Source organism: Barbus barbus (genome assembly GCF_936440315.1).
Source record: "Barbus barbus genome assembly, chromosome: 16".
Lineage (NCBI taxonomy): Eukaryota > Metazoa > Chordata > Actinopteri > Cypriniformes > Cyprinidae > Barbus > Barbus barbus.
Window position 1 is genome coordinate 4,582,828 of NC_136744.1, and position 24,005 is coordinate 4,606,832.

Below are 24,005 nucleotides of genomic sequence, written 5' to 3' on the forward strand. Positions count from 1 at the left end.
TTCGTCTGAACTGGATTACTCTCACCCTACTGCAAGTTGTGTGTTCCTGTATTGATTGTGCTCTATGCTGAGGTTTTTTGTCTGTTCTCACACTGTACTCCCGTTTAGGAGCATAGTGTGAGGATTATTTTTTCTCCTTTCTTTCCTCATGTTGTGCTGTATTCTTCTTCTCTATTGCATTTCGTTGCCTTGTACCTACATGTGCAATGACAATAAATTGAATCCAATCAAATCCAATCTCCATTTCTCCAACTACGGGTTAGGCCACGGTCAAACAGAAAATATGCGCTGCGTTAATCGCGCGTTAATAAAATTAGTGCCGTTAAAATGAATTTGCGTTAACGCGCTATTAACTTTGACAGCACTAATATATATATATATATATATATATATATATATATATACACACACAGTATCTGACAAAAGTGAGTACACCCCTTACATTTCAGCAACCATTTTAGTATATCTTCTCAAGGGACAATACTATATAGAAATGACAATAGTATATAGAAATGAAACTCGGATATATTTTAGAGTAGTCAATGTGCAGCTCGTATAGCAGTACAAATTTACTGTCCTCTAAAAATAACTCAACATATAGCCATTATTGTCTAAATTACTGGCAACAAAAATGAGTACACCCTAAGTGATAACAGCTATACGTCGTTTAACCATGCAAAGCCACATGTTCTATTCATCATGTTCATGTTTTTTTCTGCTTGACAGGACTATAAAAATTGTGTATCTTATATTAGAGCAGTTAAAATTAGGTGCTTTGAGTACAATTATCTCATACTGACCACTGGATGTTCAACATGGCACCTCATGGCAAAGAACTCTGAGGATTTGAGAATTAGAATTTTTGCTCTCCACAAATATGGCCTAGGCTATAAGAAGATCAGTAACAACCTGAAACTGAGTTACAGTACAGTGGCCGGTGTCATACAGAGGTTTTCCAAGACGAGTTCCACTTGGAACAGGCCTCGCAAGGGTCAATCAAAGAAGTCGTGTGTTAGGTGCAGAAGCTGGCTTCAAAAAACAGACGCATGAGTGCTGCCAGCATTGCTTTAGAGGTTGCAGAAGTGGAAGGTCAGCCCGTCAGTGCTCAGACCATATGCCGCACTGCAACAAGTCAGTTTGCATGGCTGTCGTCTCAGAAGGGAGCCTCTTCTGAAGCTGGCTCACAAGAAAGCACGCAAACAGTTAGCTGAAGACAACCTGTCCAAGAGCATGAATTACTAGAACCATGTCCTGTGGTCTGATGAGACTCAGATAAACTAATTTGGCTCAGATGGTGTCCAGCATGTGTGGCAATGCCCTGGTGAGGAGTACCAAGAAAATTGTGTCTTGCCTACAGTCAAGCATGGTGGTGATATCATCATGGTCTGGGGCAGCATGATTGTTTCTGGTACTGGCGAGCTGCGTTTAATTGAGGGAAACATGGATTCTAACATGTACTGTGAAATTCTGAAGCAGAACATGATGCCCTAACTTCAGAAACTGGGCCAAATGGCAGTTTTCCAACATAATAACGACCCCAAACACACCGCCGAGATAACAACTGCCTTGCTGATGAAGGTGAAGGTGATGGAGTGGCTAAGTATGTCTCCAGACCTGAACCCTACTGACCACATGTGAGGCATCCTCAAGCGGAAGGTGGAGAAGCACCATGTGTATAACATCCAACAGCTCCATGATATCATTATGGAGGAGTGGAAGAGAATCCCAGCAACAACCTGTGCAGCTCTGGGGAACTCCATGCCCAGGAGGATTAAGGCAGTGCTAGATAACAATGGTGCCCCTACAAAATATTGACACTTTGGACACAGTTTTGGCATGTTCACTTAGGGTGTACTCATTTTTGTTGCCAGTTATTTAGACAATAATGGCTATATGTTGAGTTATTTTTAGAGGACAGTGAATTTGTACTGCTATACAAGCTGCACATTGACTACTCTAAAATATATCCAAGTTTAATTTCTATAATATTGTCCCTTGAGAAAATATACTAAAATGGTTGCTGAAATGTGATGGGTGTACTCACTTTTGTGAGATACTGTATATACATACATACATGCATACACATATATAAATATACAGATTTTAGATTCATTACATGTAAAGTAAAACATTTCAAAAGTTTTTTTGTTTTAATTTTGATGATTAGAGCTTACAGCTCATGAAAGTCAAAAATCAGTATCCCAAAATATTAGAATATTTACATTTGAGTTTCAATTAATGACTGTCCCTACTGTATAAATTCCGGGTATCTCTTGTTCTTTGAAACCACAATAATGGAGAAGACTGCTGACTTGGCAATGATCCAGAATATGAACATTGACGCCTACACTAAGAGGGTAAGGCACAGAGGGTCATTACTGAAAGGTTTAGCTGTTTACAGAGTGCTGTATCAAAGCATATTAAATGCAAAGTTGCCTGGAAGGAAGAATTTGGGTAGGAAAAGGTGCACAAGCAACAGGGATGACCGCAAGCTTGAGAATACAGTCAAGCAAAGCTGATTCAAACACTTGGTAGAGCTGGAGTCAGAAGCTGGAGTCAGTGCATCAAGAGTCACCATGCTCAGACGTCTTCAGGAAAAGGGCTACCAAGCCACTTCTGAACCAGAGACAACATCAGAAGCGTCTTACCTGGGCTGTGGAGAGGCACAGAATCCATGTTGCTTGAAGTCCAGTGTGAAGTTTCCACAGTCAGTGATGATTTGGGCTGCCACATCATCTGCTGGTGTTGGTCCACTGTGTTTTCTGAAGTCCACAGTCAACGCAGTCATCTACCAGGAAATTTTAGAGCACTTCATGCTTCCTTCTGCTGACAAGCTTTATGGAGATGCTGATTTCATTTTCCAGCAGGATTTGGCACCTGCCCACACTGCCAAAGGTACCAAAAGCTGGTTCAATGACCATGGTGTTACTGTGCTTGATTGGCCAGTAAACTCGCCTGACCTGAACCTCATAGAGAATCTATGGGGTATTGTCAAGAGGAAGATGAGAGACACCATACCCAACAAATCACATGACCTGAAGGCCGCTATCAAAGCAACCTCAATATTTCGTTATCTTTAAGCCATAATCATCAAAATTTCAAGAAATAAAGGCTTGAAATATTTCACTCTGTGTAATGAATCTATATAACATATGGGTTTCACTTTCTGAAATGAGTGACAAAAAATATTGACCTTTTTCATGATATTCAAATTTTTTGAGATGTACCTGTGTGTGTGTGTGTGTGTATATGTATGTATGTATATATATATATATATATATATGGGTAGGGGTGACCCCGAATAGTCGATGATTCAATGCTTCGGTAGGAGGAGCCTGATTCGACTCCCAGTCTCCCAGTCGAATATTCGCAGGGTGTTATGATCATGCCATTTTGGCTAAATGGGGGTGCTCAAATCTTTGATTTCACAAAAAACTACCAGTTTTCTCCCAATACGTTAATATACAGCCTATTAAAATAATGCTGTAAATAAGAATCTGAAAAGAAAAAAGCCTCAAATAAATATTTTAACGTGCGTGAACAAATCCAACCACCCCTATAGATTTAATTTTAATTTTCCATAATCTGTGGCCGACAGAGGATATTGGCGGCAGGGATTTAAATCTTTAACGAGACTCAAATTAGGTATGTGAAAGACTGGATTTTTTCGATCAGGTAGGGTACACCTACCGATTTCAAAACATTTCAGCTGGTTTATATGTATATCGTGTATATATTATTTATCTCGTATAAGATGCTTTTGAGTTACACTGCAGTAAAGCGCTTCATTGTAGTACTACGGTGATTTTCTTTGCAGCGCGCAGTGCGAGCAGGACCAACAGCAATGAATGCAGAATATTAATAACTATGACTGGGAATGTCATATACATAACATTATAACGAGAACACTATTATAAAACGCTGTGAGTTTAGCTGCTGTGTTTCTGCACGTTGTTGCATGAAGAACGCGTCCACAAAAGGAGTTCATTCAGAGTCGCGCAGACACGTTCACTTATGCATTCGGGGCATTTTGTGCAGATAGCCTATAAATCGTAATATAACGTGTTGTATAAATAACAAAACATATTCATTATGAGATAAATGATGAGTTAAATCCCATCCATCCATCCATCCATCCATCCATTTTCTTCCGCTTATCCGGGGCCGGGTCGCGGGGGCAGCAGTCTAAGCAGAGATGCCCAGACTTCCCTCTCCCTAGACACTTCCTCCAGCTCTTCCGGGGGGACACCGAGGCGTTCCCAGGCCAGCCGGGAGACATAGTCTCTCCAGCATGTCCTAGGTCTTCCCCGGGGTCTCCTCCCAGTGGGACGCGCCCGGAACACCTTCCCGGGAAGGCGTTCAGGAGGCATCCGGAACAGATGCCCGAGCCATCTCAGCTGACCCCTCTCAATGTGAAGGAGCAGCGGCTCTAATCTGAGCTCCTCCCGAGTGACCGAGCTTCTCACCCTATCTCTAAGGGATCGCCCAGCCACCCTGCGGAGAAAGCTCATTTCAGCCGCCTGTATCCGGGATCTTGTCCTTTCGGTCATGACCCAAAGCTCATGACCATAGGTGAGAGTAGGAACATAGATTGACCGGTAAATCGAGAGCTTCGCCTTGCGGCTCAGCTCTTTCCTCACCACGACAGACCGGTACATCGACCGCATTACTGCAGAAGATGCACCGATCCGTCTATCTCCCGTTCCATCCTTCCCTCACTCGTGAACAAAACCCCAAGATACTTAAACTCCTCCACTTGAGGCAGGAACTCTCCACCAACCTGAAGTGGGCAAACCACCCTTGAGTTAAATCCCATTAATTAAAAACTTGCTATCAAAAGCTTAATTCCACTGGTCAACTTCAGCATGCGCAGCTCAAAACAGAAATGCAGAACATTAATAACTGTCATATACATAACGCTATAATGAGAGCACTATTGTAAAAAAAAATGTTGTGAATTCTTAGGGTTTCACAGACGTTTAATGTTAACTATCTTTTAACATTATTAAACATTATTTACCCCGTATGTATCTGCGAGTCGTCCATTACACATTTTCCCTGTGTGTGTGTGTGAACGTCAGTAATTATGACTGTGTCTGACTTGACTCTTGGTAATGTATTTTGACCACGCCCCCAAACATATGATTCGACTATCAGTATATGACTATCGACTATCAGAATATTGGCAAGATTCGAAAATTCCGATTCGACTATGAAAAAACTTAGTCGGGGACACCCCTAATATATTTATATACACACACACACACACACACACACACATACAGTCATGTCCAAAAATATTGGCACCCTTAGTAAATATGATCAAAGGCGGCTGTGAAAATTAATCTGCATTGTTAATGCTTTTTATATTTTATTTAAAAAATCTAACCTCTCATTTGATAATAAGAATGGGGGTAAATATCATTATGAAATAAATGTTTTTTCTCTAATACACGTTGGACACAATTATTGGCACCCCTAGAAATTCTTATGAGTAAAATATCTCTGAAGTATATTCCCATTCATATTCACAGTTTTGAGCACCCCAGGGTGATTATGAACATGAAATTATCCAGCCATGGCTTCCTGTTTCACATAAATATAAATAGGAGGGAAAACAAAGCCCACATTCTCTTAATCATCCATCACAATGAGAAAAACCAAAGAATATATTTCTGATGTGGAGCAAAAGATAATTGAGCTTCACAAATTAGTGACGTGGCTTTAAGAAAAGAGCTAGAGCAGTGAAAGAGCTAGTTCCATTTCCACCATCAGGGTAATAATTAAGAATTTCCAATCAACAGAAAATGTTACGAAATAGAGGATGTGTCTATATCATCCTAATGCACGGTGAGAAGGAGAGTTTGAGTGGCTAAAGACTCCCCAAGGACCACAGCTGGTGAATTGCAGAAAATAGTTGAGTTTCGAGGTCAGAAAACCTTAAAAAAAATTGTCAAACAGCACCTACATCACCACATGTTGTTTGGGAGGGTTTCAAGAAAAATTATCTTGGCTCATCCAAAAACAAACTTCAGCATATTCAGTTATCAGACACGACTGGAACTTCAAATGGGACTGGCTTCTATGGTCAGATGAGATTAAAAAAATGCAAACACTCAAGATGTGTTTGGTGAACACAGGGATAAAAAGTACCCCATGTGTAAAATTAAACATACTGCTGTATTTTTTATGTTGTGGGCCTATATTTCTGCTGGAGGTCCTGGACATCTTGTTTAGACACATGACATCATGGATTCTATCAAATACCAACAGATAAAAAAAATCAACAAGTGACTGACTCTGTTAGAAACCTTATAATGGGCCATGTTTGAATCTTCCAACCGTACAATAATCCAAACACAAACCTCAAAAACAACACAAAAACGGGTCACTGAGCACAAAACCAAGCTTCTGCTATGGTCATTCCAGTCCTTTGATCTGAACCCTATAGAAAATGAGTGAGGTGAACTGAAGAGAAGAAGCACCGTCATGGATCTAGGAATCTAAAGGGTCTGGAGTGATTCTAGATGAAGGAATGGTCTCTGATCTCTTGTCAGGTGTTCTCTAACCTCATCAGGCGTTATAGGAGAACATTTAGAGCTGTTAAACTGGCAAATGGAGGTTTCAAAAAGTATTGAATAAAAGGGTGCCGTTAATTGTGGCCAATGTGTATTAGAGAAAAACATTTATTTCATAATGATATTTCCCCCCCATTTTAAATTCTTATTATCCAATGAAAGGTTAGATTTTTGTAATTTTTTTTAAATAAAAGATCAAACGAATTAACAATGCAGATTAATTTTCACAGCCTTCTTTGATCATATATACCAAGGGAGCCGATATTTTGGCCATGACTGTATATATACAGCCAGGCAATCATATTGCATAAAAATGCCAATGCCTGAATTGAAAATGTATTAACAATTTATTAACAGATAAAACAAAGGTTAGGATGTAACAACTAATATCTTTCCATTTTTTTATCCTCACTACTCCTTTGTTCTGCAAAATAACATTAGAGTTAGATAAGGTTACATTGTCCCCACACATATAGTACTGGAAAGTTAATTAGTAGGTTGTATAGCCAGTATAAACTCAGTTACCTTGAATAATCCACTGATGTAAAACCCTTCCTGCCAAAACAACACAAACACACACACACGGTGTGAATCAATAATTAATTGCATTGAATTAATAATAAAGCAAAAAGCATAAACTCAAAGGAAACCAAATCATATATTTCGATGTGCAGCAAAAGATAATTGAGCTTCACAAATTAGTGACGTGGCTTTAAGAAAGAGCTAGAGCAGTGAAAATGTACGATACTTGCAATGCCTTTGGTCGTTGAACAAGTGTCCGGATGCAGTCTCGGATGAAAGTTCTGATGGTTTGAAGGTTTGGTGGTGTTGGAGTTCTTCAAGTTCTTCTGGGTTTGAAGGGTGATGAACTCCAAAAGATGTTATTCTGGCTCGGTGGTAATTGGGAGTTTCTTCCCAGGTAGAAAGGGAAAAATAGCTAAGAAATAGATTTGCTGAGATCCGAGGATTCTTGGTTGACTGGAAAGTCAAGGCCGCAAGGCCTGGCACAAAAACCTAAGGGTCCAGAAGAGTTCTAGCTCACACCCTCCTCATCCTCTTAGGATCTAACAGAACCGCAGTCTGCAGGGACGTCACTGATCTGAGAGCTTTATCTGCTATAGAGGTCACACATCTGGGTTGTCAAATAGCCAATGGAGTCCTGAATTTTTGGAGGGAAGGTTTTACGACTCTTTGTCTCTGAAATGGTAATTTGCATAGGTAATTCGCCTGGGTTAATGCACAAACTAATAAAGATTCTTAGGACACTATGTTGCATAGGTATCAACATGTAATGTTCACTCTCAATTAGATCATCCGAAGACAAACTGATAGACTAAACATGGCACAGCTAAAGTGATATTAAGTAGTGATCTATCGTAAGCATGTATAAAACAGTATCCAATACACAAAAACATGTACAAGAACAGTAATAATATACACAATGACCTGAAGATGTGTTCATTCAAAGAAAGGTTTTTCTTTGAAATAATTAGAGAAGAGTCAATTTTTATGGCATAATGCATTTTTCCTTAGGGGAAATGAAGTGAGTTGCTCTTCCCGCATTCGTTTGAGCAATAAAACAAGTGTTATCAGATGGGTTGCCATGGAACCAAAGGCCTGTTCTGCCTTTCTTAGATGTTAGATGTATTTCGGGGGAAGGTTCCACAGACCCTCATAGTTGGCCCTTTGGTTAGGTGAGGGGGCATAAAAGATTATTTGTTAAATATAACAAATAGTTGTGTGTCTGATTGGCCCAAATGCTCCAATGTACTGTTTAAGTATGAAGCGAGGGCCGACATCTCATTACAGAGGAGATAATAGAGTTGTCACAGTGGCCCGCGTGACCCCTTTCCACCCCTCTCTGCTTAGCTGGCTCTCACACCAGTACCTGACATGCACAGCATGCCTCTGTGATTTCCCTGGTCTCTCATGCCCTACCGCGTGAACCATGTGTCCTTTCTGGCAAGCCAATGCGTTTAATCACAGCTTCATTACTGGTCTCAGGTCAGAGGGAATGGACACCAGACGGGACCAAACATACACATAATGCATGCATTACAGACAGAGCTGCATGATAGTACAATGATGGTAACACTATAGTGCTTTGATCTAAACATTACTTGATTCTTTAGCTATATATTGGTTTATATAGCTATATATTGTTATATGAACAAGAAGTTTAGTAAATACACTAATTTAATTCTCAAGCATAAAGTGCTTGTGGAAAATCAACTTCTTGTGGGTTTGATTTGTGAGTCATTTGGTTTCTTTCATTAGAAAGATCCAGTTCAGTCATTTGTTTGTGAATCACAAGCAAAGAACCAGCTCACGATTTTCAACTTAATTCTCACATACAGTAGGTCATTGTTTTTAGAACAGAGCTGCTGCAGTGTTAAAAATGGTATGGGTTTACAGTACGCGCATTTTATTCACAATTTCACAGAACGATTTCAGTAATCAGAATCTTCTATTATAATGAATTGAATCTCTTCTGCCATTTTGATGTGACTATACATACTTCTGTGCAGACTGCATATTATGAACACTTATAAAACTATTAGCCTGAATCATGTGTGTTGATGCGAAATCGATGTGACTTTATGTCTTCATTCATTGTACTTCTTTTGTTAGCATCTCTTCTCAGCAGTGGTGATAGTAACACGCTCTGCGCGTTTCATTTTGTTTCCTCAGTGGTGTTTGGGCAATTTGCCTATTTCCAGACAGCCATGAACGACTCCGTTGAGCTATTTGATGGGCCCAATCAGAATTCTAGGCTGCTAAGCTCCCTGGCTGGGTCTCATTCCGGTAAGTAATAGCTTTACATTCACCCCAGTTTTGTTGCTTTGAGTTTGCTTTGAAATGCACAGAACCCTTTGAAAAGAACCAAACAGGCATATATGGCTTTTTAAATCTGTGAGAAGACAATTGTGCAATTGAGCAGTGAACGAGGTCTCAAGTGAGGTTTAATGGCTCCTTTCTGAGGGAGAAATACAGGAGTGTCATTTTTGGCAAGCGTTTGCTAATAGTTTTGTATTTGTTTTTTATTGTTTGATATTTCTGTTATTTACACAGACAGTGAACAAACACTTACTCAGCCTCAGGCAAATTAAGTCTTTTTTTGCAAATAATATGTTGATTAAAATCTTAAAAAAACAAATACATATTTGGACAAGTACATCACCCTGAAAGACCAAATGAAATTAGTTCCGTGTCTCATATGGCTTTGGGATCATTTACAGTATATGCTAGTTAGCAGTCTTTTTCTTCCAGCAAAACGGCCTAAATTCTATAAATGAAGTAAAGTAAATTATACTGAAAAGTCTGAATGCCGTTGCATTACACAACACAAAAGCAAATGACATAGAGCAATGACTTTTAATCAATTGGTGTTCATAGAGGTGTTCTATTAAAGTAAGCTTGTGTAGAGAAGCTATCTTCCTTAAAAGTTAAGGCTGCTTGGTTTGATTTATTTTTTTTCTTTCTTTTATTTATTAATTAGCATTCATGCATTTTTAACTGGTTTAAGTAATATTTCCCACTGTATGAATATCAAGAATAAATCTTAAATATTGGATCTATGTTGACATTTTCATCTTTTGGTTCCAGACTTGTTTAATTCCTTCTAAAAAATAAAATGTTATCCTTGCGGCTTCCTGCTGAATTATTGTTGGTATTATTGAGTGAAAGGTAATAAAATGGCAAGAAAATGAAAATCACTGCTAATTCCACAGTCTTCGCAGGATTGATGGCAGCCATTGAACACAAACTGTTTGTATGGCATTTTTATACTGTATATCTTCATGGTCTGCTGTGCAACACTATATTCCCATGGGAAGCGCTGTAAATTCATATAATTTCTATCTCAGCTTTGTGAGCAGTGGGCCAGAAATCCTGACAGGCCACTCAATTCATAGTTAGAATGTTTAACCCTCCAGGCTCAACTGTAGTGTTTCAGTCGCCATCTATATCAGCACTCTGTTTCTTCCTTTGGATACGACTTTGTAAAAGCACACTTTGATTTTGAATCTGAACACTCAAAGTTTAGCTCAAGCGTAAGTCATCCTTTTGGTTGGGATTTTTTTTTATTTTTTTTTATTTACCCACTGCATCTCTGAACACGCCGCAGACAGCTTGAACATTTTTGGGGGTATCCATCAGTTTTAGGCCCATTGTTGCTTACCTGCTCTCTCCACCCTTGCCCCAGAGGCTGATCTGAGTTATTAAGCCATCCGTCATGTACGCTACCTTAAGACTACAGTTGGTTGTGGCACATTTGCCTCCACAAGCAACTCTGAGAGACTTCATCATCTACCATATTGTGTTTTTGCAGGAGAAACCTTGCCCTTGGCCACCTCAAACCAAATCATGCTGAGATTCAGCGCAAAAAGTGGCCCGTCCGCCAAAGGTTTCCATTTTGTTTACCAAGGTAAGCAAGCACTCAACTTTCAGTCAATAACAGGTCATTGTTCAGAGCTGAGGCTTTGTTTTTAATCTTCAAATCCGCAACATTCAGTTAGCCTTTTGTGTGTTTGCGTTGTGTATATATTGCCACCGTGTATAGGGTGAAATCACGCCTCTGAAGTGTAGGGGCGGCCTGCTGATCAGTATGCCTGAGCCCGTTTACTGTGGGAAATAGCCTTTATATTTCACACAGAGAAGTTAACAGCCGCAATCACAATGTCATAACCAATACACAATAGAGTCAAATGAGGAAGGGGCTTGAATTTGATATAATTTGTAATGCATTTAGCTCTGAGTAGAGCCGAATGGGAGAAGGATTTCTGAGTATTTTGAGAGTTGCCTTGCTGTTTTTTTCTTCCTTTTTTTGCCACTTTGGTTTGATTTCAGAGCTATTTAATATTTCAGTGCTATAGGTAGTTGTTATGTTTAGGTATGGGGTACGATTAAGGAATCTAAAATATGGTCATGCAGAATAAAGCAGTAATATGAATAATGCGGTCAGACTTTATTTTAAGTTCCAATTCTCACTATGACTTTTGCTTCAATAAACTCCTAATTTGCTGCTTATTAATAGTTAGTAAGGTAGTTGTTAAGTTTAGGTATTGGGTAGGATTAGGGATGTAGAATAAGGTCATGTAGAATAAGGCATTAATATGTGCTTAATTACTACTAATAATTGGCTAATATTCTAGTAATATGCATGCTAATAAGCAACTAATTAAGAGACCCTAAAATAATATAAACAGCCAATATGTTAATAATAGGCATGCTAATAAGCAACAAGTTAATAGTAAGAATTTGTCTCTATACTAAATTGTTAAAATAAGGCTTTATAAGTACTAATAAACAGCCTTTATGCTAGTAAGAAACTAGTTTATACTGATAATTGATCCTTAAACTAAAGTGTTACACGCAATTAAATGTTCCATTTGTTCATATTAGTTGACTACTTAAACTAGCATAACTAGTTAACATAAACTAGCACTGAAAAATATAAAGCATTTAATAATCATAGTTAATGTTGATTTCAGCAGTTCCTAATGCATTATTAAAATGAAAAGTATACTTTTTATTGATGTTAGTTAATGGACCTGAGATAACTTGGACTGAACAATGAACAGTTGTGCTTTATTAACTAACGTTAACAAAGATAAATAAATACTGTTACAAATGTATTACTCATTAATAGTTAATGTTAGTTACTAACATTAATTGGGTGTATTATTGGGACAGGGCATGCAAGGCATTTTACCTCGTTTTAAAAGATGCTGTAAATTACTGTATAAATTACTCTTTTTAACTCCTTTTATCAGCTGCCTTGTAAAAAGATACAATAAGAATCTTTCAAGGCCGCATCAGCGTACGCACACACACAGCGCAGACCGCGGCAAGCCTGCTATGTCTCTTTATATCTCTCCTCGCTGTTTTATAGTGTGTGCAATGAGCGCAGAGAGAACAGCGGGTGTATGAGAAATGTTCTCTGACAGTTAGGACAGTTCATTTGGTTCATGGAGGCATCCAGGTGATGGTGGATGGTCCCACCACCCTCTTCCTATATATTCACAGCCGTCAGATGAAAGTTAAGGCACAAACAGGAAAAAAAAGAACCAAGTTGCTAAAATTTTCGCAAAGCAAAAACAGCAAAACCAGCAAAGTTCTCTGTGATAGGGTCATGGAGATGCTCATACGAATGTGCTAGATGAATATATATGTGGGTTTTCTATAAAAAGAGTGCTAAAGTAGTCACAGTGTACACCGCTGCACTGGTAACCATGCAATAGGTTACAAATGTGGAACGTTATCTGTGTTTCAAAAGCTACATTGGTGCCATTATAAAGACAAAACTGTTGCTTTTAATTCATTGAAAAGTTCGGTTAAAAAATGTCTATTTGTTTTTATGTAATCAAAAGCATCGATTATTCGATTATTTGAGCTGAGACTTCTGTGAGTTGTGTGTTAGGAGCATGAATTATTTGTTTATGTATCTTTTGATCATACTTTAGTTTGCGGACCAATTCTCATCACCTAACTATTAATTATGACTTTTATCTCAGTAAACTCCTAATTTGCTGCTTATTAATAATAATTATAGTGTGGTTGTTAAGTTTATGTACGGGGTAGATTAAAGGATCTTAAAAATGGTCATGCAGAATAAGGCATTAATATGTGCTTTATAAGTACTAATAAAAAGCCAATACGCTAGTAAGATGCATACTAATAAGCGACTAGTTAACAGTAAGAATTGTTGCCTAAACTAAAGTGTCACCTCTCTTTAAATTCATTCAATTCAATTAATTAGTTAGTAGTAATCTTAGTAAATGTTAAAAGTTTTAAGAGCGTATTAATGAATGTTGAAATGAACATTAACTATGAAAGTTAGAAGTATTTTTCAGCTCACATTAATATAAAAAAATGGAACCTTGTAAAATGTTAGAATTATTTTTGTGAAAGTTACATATTTTTCAGGATTCTTTGCTGAAGAGAAAGTTCAAAAGACCAGCATTTGTTTGATTTGTTTTGTAACAATGTAAAGGCAGCCCACTGGGTTTTGAAAACAAAGCCGGTGTGTTTCCAAGCCTCCATCTGCACCATTTTGATTAGAGATCTGTTTCCTGTCCACTAGCTGTTCCACGCACCAGTGATACACAGTGCAGCTCCATCCCAGAGCCCAGATACGGCAGACGGATCGGGTCAGAATTCTCAGCTGGCTCCATTGTTCGTTTCGAGTGCAACCCTGGATACCTTCTCCAGGGATCCAAAGCCATCAAGTGTCACGCGGTTCCTAACGCTCTGGCGCAGTGGAACGACACCATCCCGAATTGTATAGGTAAGCTAGCCTGGATTTATCCAAGAAAAATGCACACTAGTCATGTTATATTCAGGACTAAACAATTCAGTGTGACTGAGCGTTAGAAATGGAGCAACACAGACATTCTATATGATTGCTAACAGGTACCATCATTCAAATGGTGATTTATAGCCCTGCATTTTCTCGAGTCCTTAGAGAATGTAAATGTGCGAGTTTCTTGTGGTCTCTACTAACCTTGTGGTAACTAATAAGGGTTAAGAATCCTGCTTGGAGGATGGCCTCAATGAGGATTTAAAATGTCAGGCCTCTAGTTAATATTTCCTTCTATACTGCCATCCTCAAGGGGCTGAGAAGTTGAATCCAAGGGCCTCTGGGCCACAGCCTTCAGTTCAAAGCCGTAACCTCCAGGCTTTAATATTGGGCATTTATCTGTCGCTATATTCTATAGTGCTGTCACGATTTTATCATTCTCAAGGCACGTCCTCATTTCACTCTGCTTTTCCCCGTTTTTCATAGGAATTACAAACTGAAAGGTAGATATCTATTAAATATTAAGAGAAATTAATATATTTAGCTTCTTTAATCGCAATTTAAAAGTCATTCCTCATTCATCTCTTTCATCCATGAATTAAAGTCAACGTGAAACACCATTTGGAACCAATTTTCTCTAAACAAGGAGGTCAGTCTATAATACCAGAATGGAGAGAGCTGAAGCCAAAAATGTCATGTAAGTACTGCAGAAAAATGTTTCCTTCATGCTTTTAAGAAACCTCCAAAAAAATCAGATGTTGGAAAAACATCTACTTTAATTAATGGAATAATTGTGATTTTTAAATGCCCATCAATAGAAAGGGATTAATTTACATGACACATTTTGTTTCCATAATTTGTAATCTGGCATATTAATTTCATTCAGAGTGAGACAAGATATTCAATGAGAAAAACACATAACAGAATGTGTCAGGTAGTTGGAGAGGAGTGGTTAAAAACAGGAATTAATGTCGTCTGAAAAGGAATCACTCCAGGAATGTGCATTAAAAGTTTTGATTTCACAGAGCTTCAGCAAATCCCATTTTGTGGTTCCTTATGTTTTTAAGTATTCTGAAGTGAAATGCCTTGAACACAACCTCTCATATTTCTACTTCTTCAAAGTGTGAGGTTCAGAAATCAGACTGGGGATTGGGTGAATGTGTGTGTGTGTGTGTTGTGTGCACGCACTGGTATTCCCTACATTATGGGGACCAATGAGGAATTCATGCAAAATTATATACAGTTAGATCCATATATATTTGCATACAGGCACAATTTGTGTTATTTTAGCTGTTGACCAAAACTTATTCAAATTACAGTTATATAATGAACATGGGTTTAAATTGAACACTCTGAGCGTTAATTTGAGGCTATTCTCATCACAATTGGTGGAAAGGTTAAGAAATTACAGCTCTTTAATATGTACCTCCCCTCTTTTTCAAGGGACCATAAGTAATTGGACAGTTAACTCAAAAGCCATTTCATGGACAGATGTGGGCTATTCCTTTATTATTTCTACATCAGTTAAGCAGATAAAAGTTCTGGAGTTGATTTTAAGTGTGCCATTTGCATTTGGAAGCTGTTGCTGCGAAGCTGTTGCAGTAAGCTCAGCAACATAAAAAGGTCTGGATGTCCATGGAGGACAACAGTGGTTTGATGATCGAAGAATCCTATCCATGGTAAAGAAAAACCCTTTCACAACATCCAGCCAAGAGAAGAACACTCTCCAGGAGGTAGATGTGTCGCTGTCAAAGTCTACAGTCAAGAGAAGACTTCATTAGAGCAAAGAGGGTTCACCACAAGGTGCAAACAAGGCCAGATTAGACTTTGCCAAACAAAAACATCTAAAAAAGCCAGACCACTTCTGCAAAAGCAGTCTTTGGATGACTGAAATTAAGATCAACCTGTGCCAGAATGAGGGGAAGAAAAATGTATGAAGAAGGTTTGGAACAGCTCATGATCCAAAGCACACAACATAATCTGTGAAACATGGTGGATCAGTGTGATGGTATGAGCATGGCTTTGCAGTGGCACTGGGTTACTGGTGTTTAGTGATGATGTGACAGAAGACAGAAGCAGCTGGATCAATTCTGAAGTGTATAGAGATATACTGTCTGCCCAGATTCAGCCAAATTCAGCAAAGTTGATTGGACGGTGCTTCATAATACAAATGGACAGTGAGCCAAAACATACAGTAAAAGCAACCCAGAAGTTTTTGAAGGTAAAAAAGTGGATTATTCTGCAATGGCCGAGTCAATCTCTTGATCTCAACCCGATTGAGCATGCATTTCACTTGCTGAAGACAAAATTAAAGGTAGAAAGACCCACAAACAAACAACAACTGAAGTCATCTGCAGTAAAGGCCTGGCAAAGCATCACAAAGGAGGAAACCCAGTCTGTGGTGATGTCCATGAGTTCCAGACTGAAGGCAGTCATTGCCTGCAAATGATTCTCAACAAAATATTAAGATGAAGATTTTATTTATGATTATATTTATTTGTCCAATTACATTTGAGCCCCTGAAAATGGGGGGACTGTGTATAAAAATGGTTCTGTTTTTTTTTTTGTTTTTTTTTGTTTTTTTTTTGATATGTATCTATATATAGAGAGGTAGGTTTAGTCCCTATAAAACATGTAAACCTATGTGTGTGTATGTAATAACATGTACCTATGAATTGTTCAACGTAATTCCAGGAACATGCATTAAAAAAAGGTTGACTTTGATTGTTCATTGGGAAATATAAAGTGTTCCCAGAAAGACATTTCTCATGCAGGGAATGTATGTTTTAGTAGGGTGATGATGGCTTTGGTTCATGTTACCTCTGGTGTAATCGCATCTTGTGTCAAAAGAGTCTGCTGCCTTTCTCACAAGACTCAGTTCAGGCACTTGTGCTGTTCCATCCTCAGCATGAGCTCATTTTGCCTCTGTTTTGCTCCACAGTTCCATGCAGCGGGAATCTGACAGAAAGGAGAGGTACCATCCTCTCCCCCGGGTTCCCAGAGCCTTATGGGAACAGCCTGAACTGTGTGTGGAAAATCATTGTTACCGAAGGAGCTGGTATCCAGGCAAGTACAAAAGAGCCACGTGTGAACTCATCAAATGCAGTAAAGCTACACCTGCTGAAATAAGATGGAAAAGATTCCTTTGCACGCAGCAAGGGAGTGAATTACACAGGTTAAATTTAGCATCGTATAATGTGCTTTATGCTGTTCAAAGTACTGTTTGTTTTATGTAAAAGATCCAAAAGAGATGCCAAATGTAGAGCATCCCCATAAATGAAAGTCAAGATAAATCAGAAAAAAATTAATTGTGGCATTGTATGCATTGTTGCTCCCCAGGCTCATTGGAAATTTGTGCCTCTACTTACTTTTCTGCAAAAAAAAAAAAAAAGTACCTATACGTACAAATCGCTGCAGTTTCCAGTTGAAATTGACACTAGAGGTAGTAAAACTCTTGACAACTTTTTTTTCTTTTCACACAAAGTATGATTTACAGGATCAGAGTCATTCAATTAAGAATGCCTAATTTTAGCAGAATTACTTGGACAATATTATGTTATCACTTCAAATCAATTATATCATACTGCAAGATTTGAAAACTGATACATTTGAGCATTAGGGTGTATTCACACCTGTCTTGTTTTGTTCAACTGAATCGAACTCAAAGTTCGTTTCTCCCCTTGGTTTCACATATACAGCTTCATACAGTTGGATTTTCAAACACAGTTTTCTCAGTAGCTCACATGATTGCACTTGTGAGGAGCTCTGGTACGAATCCCGTGAAACTACAGTTCAACAAAACAACATTTGTTTGCATTTGTTAATATCAGATAGGTTTAAGTTTGGGGGGGGGGGGGGGTAGTTTAGGTAGGGGGTATTTCTAACACGATAGAGCATTAACTTTTTAGTGACACTCTCCAGACATTTTCATTTTGAACTGCCACAATATTTACCTGAAGCAACATAATAAAAACACAGCAACACGTGCCTGTACCAATGAACTGTGATGAACAGTTCATTGGTACAGATGAACAGATGAACAGATGAACAGCTTGAACTGTGGAGATTGTTTGGCGAAAAATGTCAATCTTTGTATAGTATCAGTAGTTCAGAGCACATTTTAAAACGCTGAAATGGTAGTTCCCTATCTGTCGGTCACTACGAATTATGTCGTGACGACATTAGGGGATTTACCTGGGAGCCCCGATCACCTCTGATAAGAGAAAACGCTAATGGAATTGGCTTGTGGATTTTGCATACCTGAGACACTCCCCGTGCATATGGGTATAAAAGGTGCATCCACTCATCAGATTTTTGCTTTGGAGCCAAGTGGATGAGAAGTTTGCTGATCTCCACAAAGCCTTTTCTACCTCTATTTGTTCCCGGTTGGCGTTACGGTGCAGTCAGCGGTGTCCCTCCAGCAGCTATTCCCCTGGGCACTTCAACTGAAAGAGCAAATTCTAAAAGAGCAAATCGCGGATGGTTCGCGTCATTTTAAAGATGCCGTTCTGTCCGTGTTCTCTTGGTTGCGGTCGTTACCTGTCTGCGGATGACGGACACGATCGTTGTCTTTGCATCCAACACGCTGAAGATGCGTTCGTGGATGATTCATGCTCCTGTTGTGGGCGTATGAACATGAACATCGTTACACTCACGAGTCCCGAGATAGGCATGGCGCCGCGGTACACATCGTGTGACCATCACGCAATCGTGTCGCCGCTCTTTCAGCCCCTGGATGGACCTTGCGTTTCTACAGGCCGGAGTGCCCTTAGAACAAGTGTCCCGGCCTGTTGTTGTCACAACAGATGCCTCCAGCACAGGCTGGGGCGCTACATGCAACGGGCAGGCAGCCTCGGGGCTCTGGACAGGGCCTCGACTGCTTTGGCACATCAACTGCCTAGAGCTGCTGGCAGTGCATCTGGCCTTGAGGCAGTTCCGGCCACTGCTGTTAGGCAAGCATGTGTTGGTCTTTACGGACAACACTGCGGCTGCATCGTACATCAACCGTCAGGGAGGTCTACGATCACGCCGCATGTCACAGCTCACCCACCATCTCCTCCTCTGGAGTCAGACACAGCTCAAATCGCTCTCACGACAGCTCACATTCCCAAGAGAATGGCGACTCCATCCCAAAGTGATCCGGCTGATTTGGAGGCGATTCGGGGAAGCTCAGGTAGACCTGTTTGCTTCCGCGAGTCCTCCCACTGCCAGCTGTATTACTCCCTGACCGAGGCCCCCCTCGGCACGGACGCACTGGCACACAGCTGGCCTCGGGCTCTGTGCAAGTCTGCGTTTCCCCCAGTGAGCCAGCTCACACAGACTCTGTGCAAGGTCAGGGAGGACGAGGAGCAGGTCTTGTTGGTTGCGCCATATTGGCCCACCCGGACCTGGTTTCCGGAACTAATGCTCCTCGCGACAGCCCCTCCTTGGCGCATTCCTCTGAGGAAGGACCTCCTTTCTCAGGGGCTCGGCACCATATGGCACCCGCATCCAGATCTGTGGAACCTCCTGGATGGGACGCGGCAGACTTGAGTGGCCTGCCACAGGCTGTGGTGAACACCATCACTCAGGCTAGAGCTCCTTAAAATAGGCAAGCCTATGCACTGAAGTGGGTCTGTTCGCAAACTGGTGTTCTTCTCGTCAAGGAGACCCCCGAAGATGCACGATTGGAGTAGTGCTTTCTTTCCTGCAAGAGAGGTTGGAGCGCAGGCTGTTGCCCTCCACCTTGAAAGTGTATGTGTCTGCTATTGCGGCCCATCACGATGCAGTGGACGGCCGGTCCCTGGGAAAGCACGATCTCATCGTGAGGTTCCTGAGGGGTGCCAGGAGGTTAAATCCTCCTAGGTCACCCTTAGTGGCCTCCTGGGATCTCCCTATCGTCCTGGCTGGACTTCAGAGGGGTCCCTTTGAGCCGCTAAATTCAGTTGAGCTGAAGTTCCTGTCCGCTAAGAAAGCGCTCCTTACCGCGCTCACTTCCATCAAGAGGGTCGGGGACCTCCAAGCATTTTCAGTAAGCGAAGAGTGCCTTGTGTTCGGGCCGGCCTACTCTCACGTTGTCCTGAGACCCCGGCCTGGATACGTGCCTAAGGTTCCCACAACGCCCTTCCGCGATCAGGTGGTGAACCTGCAAGCACTGCCCTCGGAGGAGGCAGACCCAGCCTTGGCGTAGCTGTGTCCCGTAAGAGCGCTGCGCATATATGTGGACCGCACCCGGAGCTTCAGAAGCTCTGAGCAGCTCTTTGTCTGCCATGGAGATCAGCAGAAAGGGAAGGCTGTCTCCAAGCAGAGGTTGGCCCACTGGATAGTGGATGCCATCGCCTTGGTGTACCAATCCCAAGGTGAGCCGTGCCCCCTAGGGGTGAGGGCTCACTCCACACGGAGTATTGCCTCCTCCTATGCGTTGGCGCACGGCACCTCTTTGGCAGACATCTGTAGAGCTGGGCGACACCGAACACCTTCGCAAGATTTTACAGTCTCCGCGTTGAGCCAGTCTCTTCCCGTGTGTTGGGTAACAGGTAAGTGGCAGGAAGAGTTGACCGGTGGAACGCTTGCTGCGGCATTCCCCCTCACCCGGGGATACGAGCGCCTTTTTCCTCCTCCAGTGTAGTTCCCCGGACGGCGAACCCTGGTGGAGTTCCTCCAGCACCCCCGGCAGTCAGGCTGGGGGGGCGGAGCAGTCTGATGCCAGGCCCAGTACTGGTGTTAGCTTGCCCGGGTCTCCGGTCAGCCCCTGGACTGGGCTAGGTGTCCATATGGCTTGATTCCCTTCGGGTAATCCCATATGTGTATTCTTCCATGGTAAGGTTTCCATCTCGGTAAACCCGTGTCTTCCCTTTGACAGAGTACTCTGTCAGGCTCTGCTGGCAGCCCTCCTCCCTACACCTAGGTAGGATCTGCCACAGAGTCCAGTCATATGTAGTACTGCTACAGGCCTGGGTCAGTCCATATCAGTGTCTGCACATGTCACCTCCCTACAGGCAGGATGTGGCCTCCGTAGCGCCCCTCTCCGGAAGGCCCACTTCCCCGTCGTTACTGCCAAGCTGTACCAACAAATAGGAAAGACTTGAAGCTAACTTTCGCTGAAGGTCGAAATCCCTTCCGATTTCTGTGGGGAAAGGAACAGCGGCTTGGCCATCTCCAGCAGTGATGTACTCACCTCTGGTCCTGCAGGTACCAAGGTCAGCAAATTTTCGCTGGGGCGATGGGAAGGTTGCGACCTTTTGCATGGCATTTGTCTGACACGCGCTAGCTTGTCAACATCTGCATGCCACAAGGTTGTGACGGGGTTCAGGTTGTGGCGCTTTCCATAAACCCCTAATGTCGTCATGACATAACTCGTAGTGACCAACAGATAGGGAACGTCTCGGTTACGTACGTAACCATCGTTCCCTGATGAAGGGAACGGAGATGTTATGTCCCCATGCCACAATCTATATATATTATACCCGTATGCATGGGGAGTGGCTCAGGTATGCAAAATCCACTAGCCAATTTCATTGGGGCTCCCAGGTAAATCCCCTAATGTCGTCATGACATAACGTCTCCGTTCCCTCCATCAGGGAATGAGGGTTACATACGTAACCGAGACGTTTCTATGACTATACACAGCATATAAATATGAGGTATGCATATGGGATTGGGTGTCTGTTGTCAAGCATCTAACATTCTGACATTGTATTGTTTCGAACTGAACACGTTTGGTACCACAATGCGGGGTTAACAGTAAAATTGATTTTGATTTGTTTCTTTTCATTTTCTAAATGTTTACTTGGATACCTTATGCAGCTGCCAGATTACCTAAAAATGTTTAACGACACCAACAGGAACGAGAGCACATGAAGTGAATTAAATGAAATACGCTGTGTTTTCCGCCAACTGGCAAACCGTTGTGCCGAAATACAATTGGGTAAACTGGCAGTGGGCGTCTTTCAGAAACCAAAACACAGACCGATATTCCGGGCCGGAACGCACATTTTCAAAGGAGAATAACTGACTGTAGCATTATTTTTCATATAAACAAGTATGTTAACTCAGCATGTTTCTTAAAGGGATACTCCACCCCAAAATGCAAATTTTGTCATTAATCACTTACCCCCATGTCGTTCCAAACCCGTAAAAGCTTCGTTTGTCTTCGGAACACACTTTAAGATATTTTGGATGAAAACCGGGAGGCTTGTGACTGTCCCATTGACTGCATAAATTATAAATTACACTGTCAAGGTCCATAAAAGTATAAAAAGCATTGTCAGAATTTCATGGACGCAAAGTGCATACGCTATTCTCTGCCATCAGTAACTCATGAAACAGCGTACTGTCGTGGGAGGAGCCAACGACAGACACAGTGGGCGTGGCGTCAAGCCTCGGAGAGGTTTTTATTAAACAAAGCATTAAAATAAAGTGTCCAAAGGGGGAAAAGTGTCCAAAATAAACGGGGATCTGGTGTCCTCGTCGTGCTGCGGGGCTGTGCAGGAGGGCAGTGTTCAGGAGGGCAGTGTTCAGGAGGGAAGGGTCCAGGGAAGGGGCGGAGTCCGGTGGCCGCACGCGCTCCCCTCTCGGGGCCGGGAGCGAGTGGCGGCGGCGTCTCTGGCGCGGCTTCGTCCATCTTCGGGATCCCGGCACTTCTGGGGGACTCGGCGGCTCGGCATCCTAGCCCGTCAGCCGCCTAACGGGTGCGGCAGTCCTCCTCGACGCTCCCTTCCTGGACCCACGAGGACACCAGCGTGCATGCACGGGGTAGAGACCGGTCTCCCGAGGAGAGGCGCGTTCGGCATTTAACGGCGGCGGTGATGAGGCTCTATTCACGTCAGGTGCGCCTCATCACACGCCGCCAGCCCTAGGTGTTCAGCGCCCCTCCTCTCTCACACACCCACTCCTGTCGGGAGCCTGGTGAAGGGCGGCGAATATGGGACGGGGTGGTGATGATGGACAGGGGGGAGGCAGCCGACTCGTCACATCCCCCCCCCCCAAGCGACATCCCCGTCCGAGGGTCGCCGCCCACGCAGGAGTGCTACCTTCCTCAACCAGGCTCCAGCGGTCGGAGTGGGCGGGGCAGGGATTCCTCTCCGGGCAACTCTCCCTCTCGCACCGCGCCGGAACCGGGACAGAGAAACCGGGTATTAGTTGTCAGCCTCAACCAGCCACAGGGTAAATGACCAATAGAAAGAACGTCACTTACCCCTTTGGTGGCTGGGAGGCTGTCCCCGTCGTTCCTCTGTCCCCGTGCGGGTTCCACGGCTTTTTTGCGAGCGAGAGGGGATGACGTCATCAGATGTTGCCCAACTGCGCTGTCTAAGGCTCCGCCTGCCCGCATTCTCCACCACTGTCGCGGGAGGAGCCAACGACAGACACAGTGGGCGTGGCGTCAAGCCTCGGAGAGGTTTTTATTAAACAATATTTACAATAAAGTGTCCAAAGGGGGAAAAGTGTCCAAAATAAACGGGGATCTGGTGTCCTCGTCGTGCTGCGGGGCTGTGCAGGAGGGCAGTGTTCAGGAGGGAAGGGTCCAGGGAAGGGGCGGAGTCCGGTGGCCGCACGCGCTCCCCTCTCGGGGCCGGGAGCGAGTGGCGGCGGCGTCTCTGGCGCGGCTTCGTCCATCTTCGGGATCCCGGCACTTCTGGGGGACTCGGCGGCTCGGCATCCTAGCCCGTCAGCCGCCTAACGGGTGCGGCAGTCCTCCTCGACGCTCCCTTCCTGGACCCACGAGGACACCAGCGTGCATGCACGGGGTAGAGACCGGTCTCCCGAGGAGAGGCGCGTTCGGCATTTAACGGCGGCGGTGATGAGGCTCTATTCACGTCAGGTGCGCCTCATCACACGCCGCCAGCCCTAGGTGTTCAGCGCCCCTCCTCTCTCACACACCCACTCCTGTCGGGAGCCTGGTGAAGGGCGGCGAATATGGGACGGGGTGGTGATGATGGACAGGGGGGAGGCAGCCGACTCGTCACAGTACGCACTTTGCATCCATTGGATGCTCTCCAAAATGGCGCTACGCTGACACAGAAAGACAGAGATGAGATTGTATTTTATTCTGTGAATTGTAGAATAAATGTCGTTATTTTTATTTTCTTTGTGTACAAAAAGTATTCTCTTCGCTTCATAAAATTCAGATTGAACCACTGATGGCAGAT

At 42.6% G+C, this 24,005-nt stretch overlaps 1 protein-coding gene across 2 annotated transcripts in view; it reads left to right on the top strand.

Moving 5' to 3' along the window:
- LOC306882813 (CUB and sushi domain-containing protein 1-like) overlaps positions 1-24,005 on the top strand; it is a gene marked incomplete at its 3' end in the record, with an annotated part of 412,841 nt that overhangs the window by 301,095 nt on the left and 87,741 nt on the right. For both annotated transcript variants that reach the window (XM_079437723.1, XM_079437724.1), the window contains exons 31-34: positions 9,270-9,383; positions 10,909-11,004; positions 13,663-13,866; positions 16,820-16,944. In XM_079437723.1, coding sequence (XP_079293849.1) covers positions 9,270-9,383; positions 10,909-11,004; positions 13,663-13,866; positions 16,820-16,944 — 539 coding nt within the window. The remainder of the gene's footprint in view (positions 1-9,269; positions 9,384-10,908; positions 11,005-13,662; positions 13,867-16,819; positions 16,945-24,005) is intronic.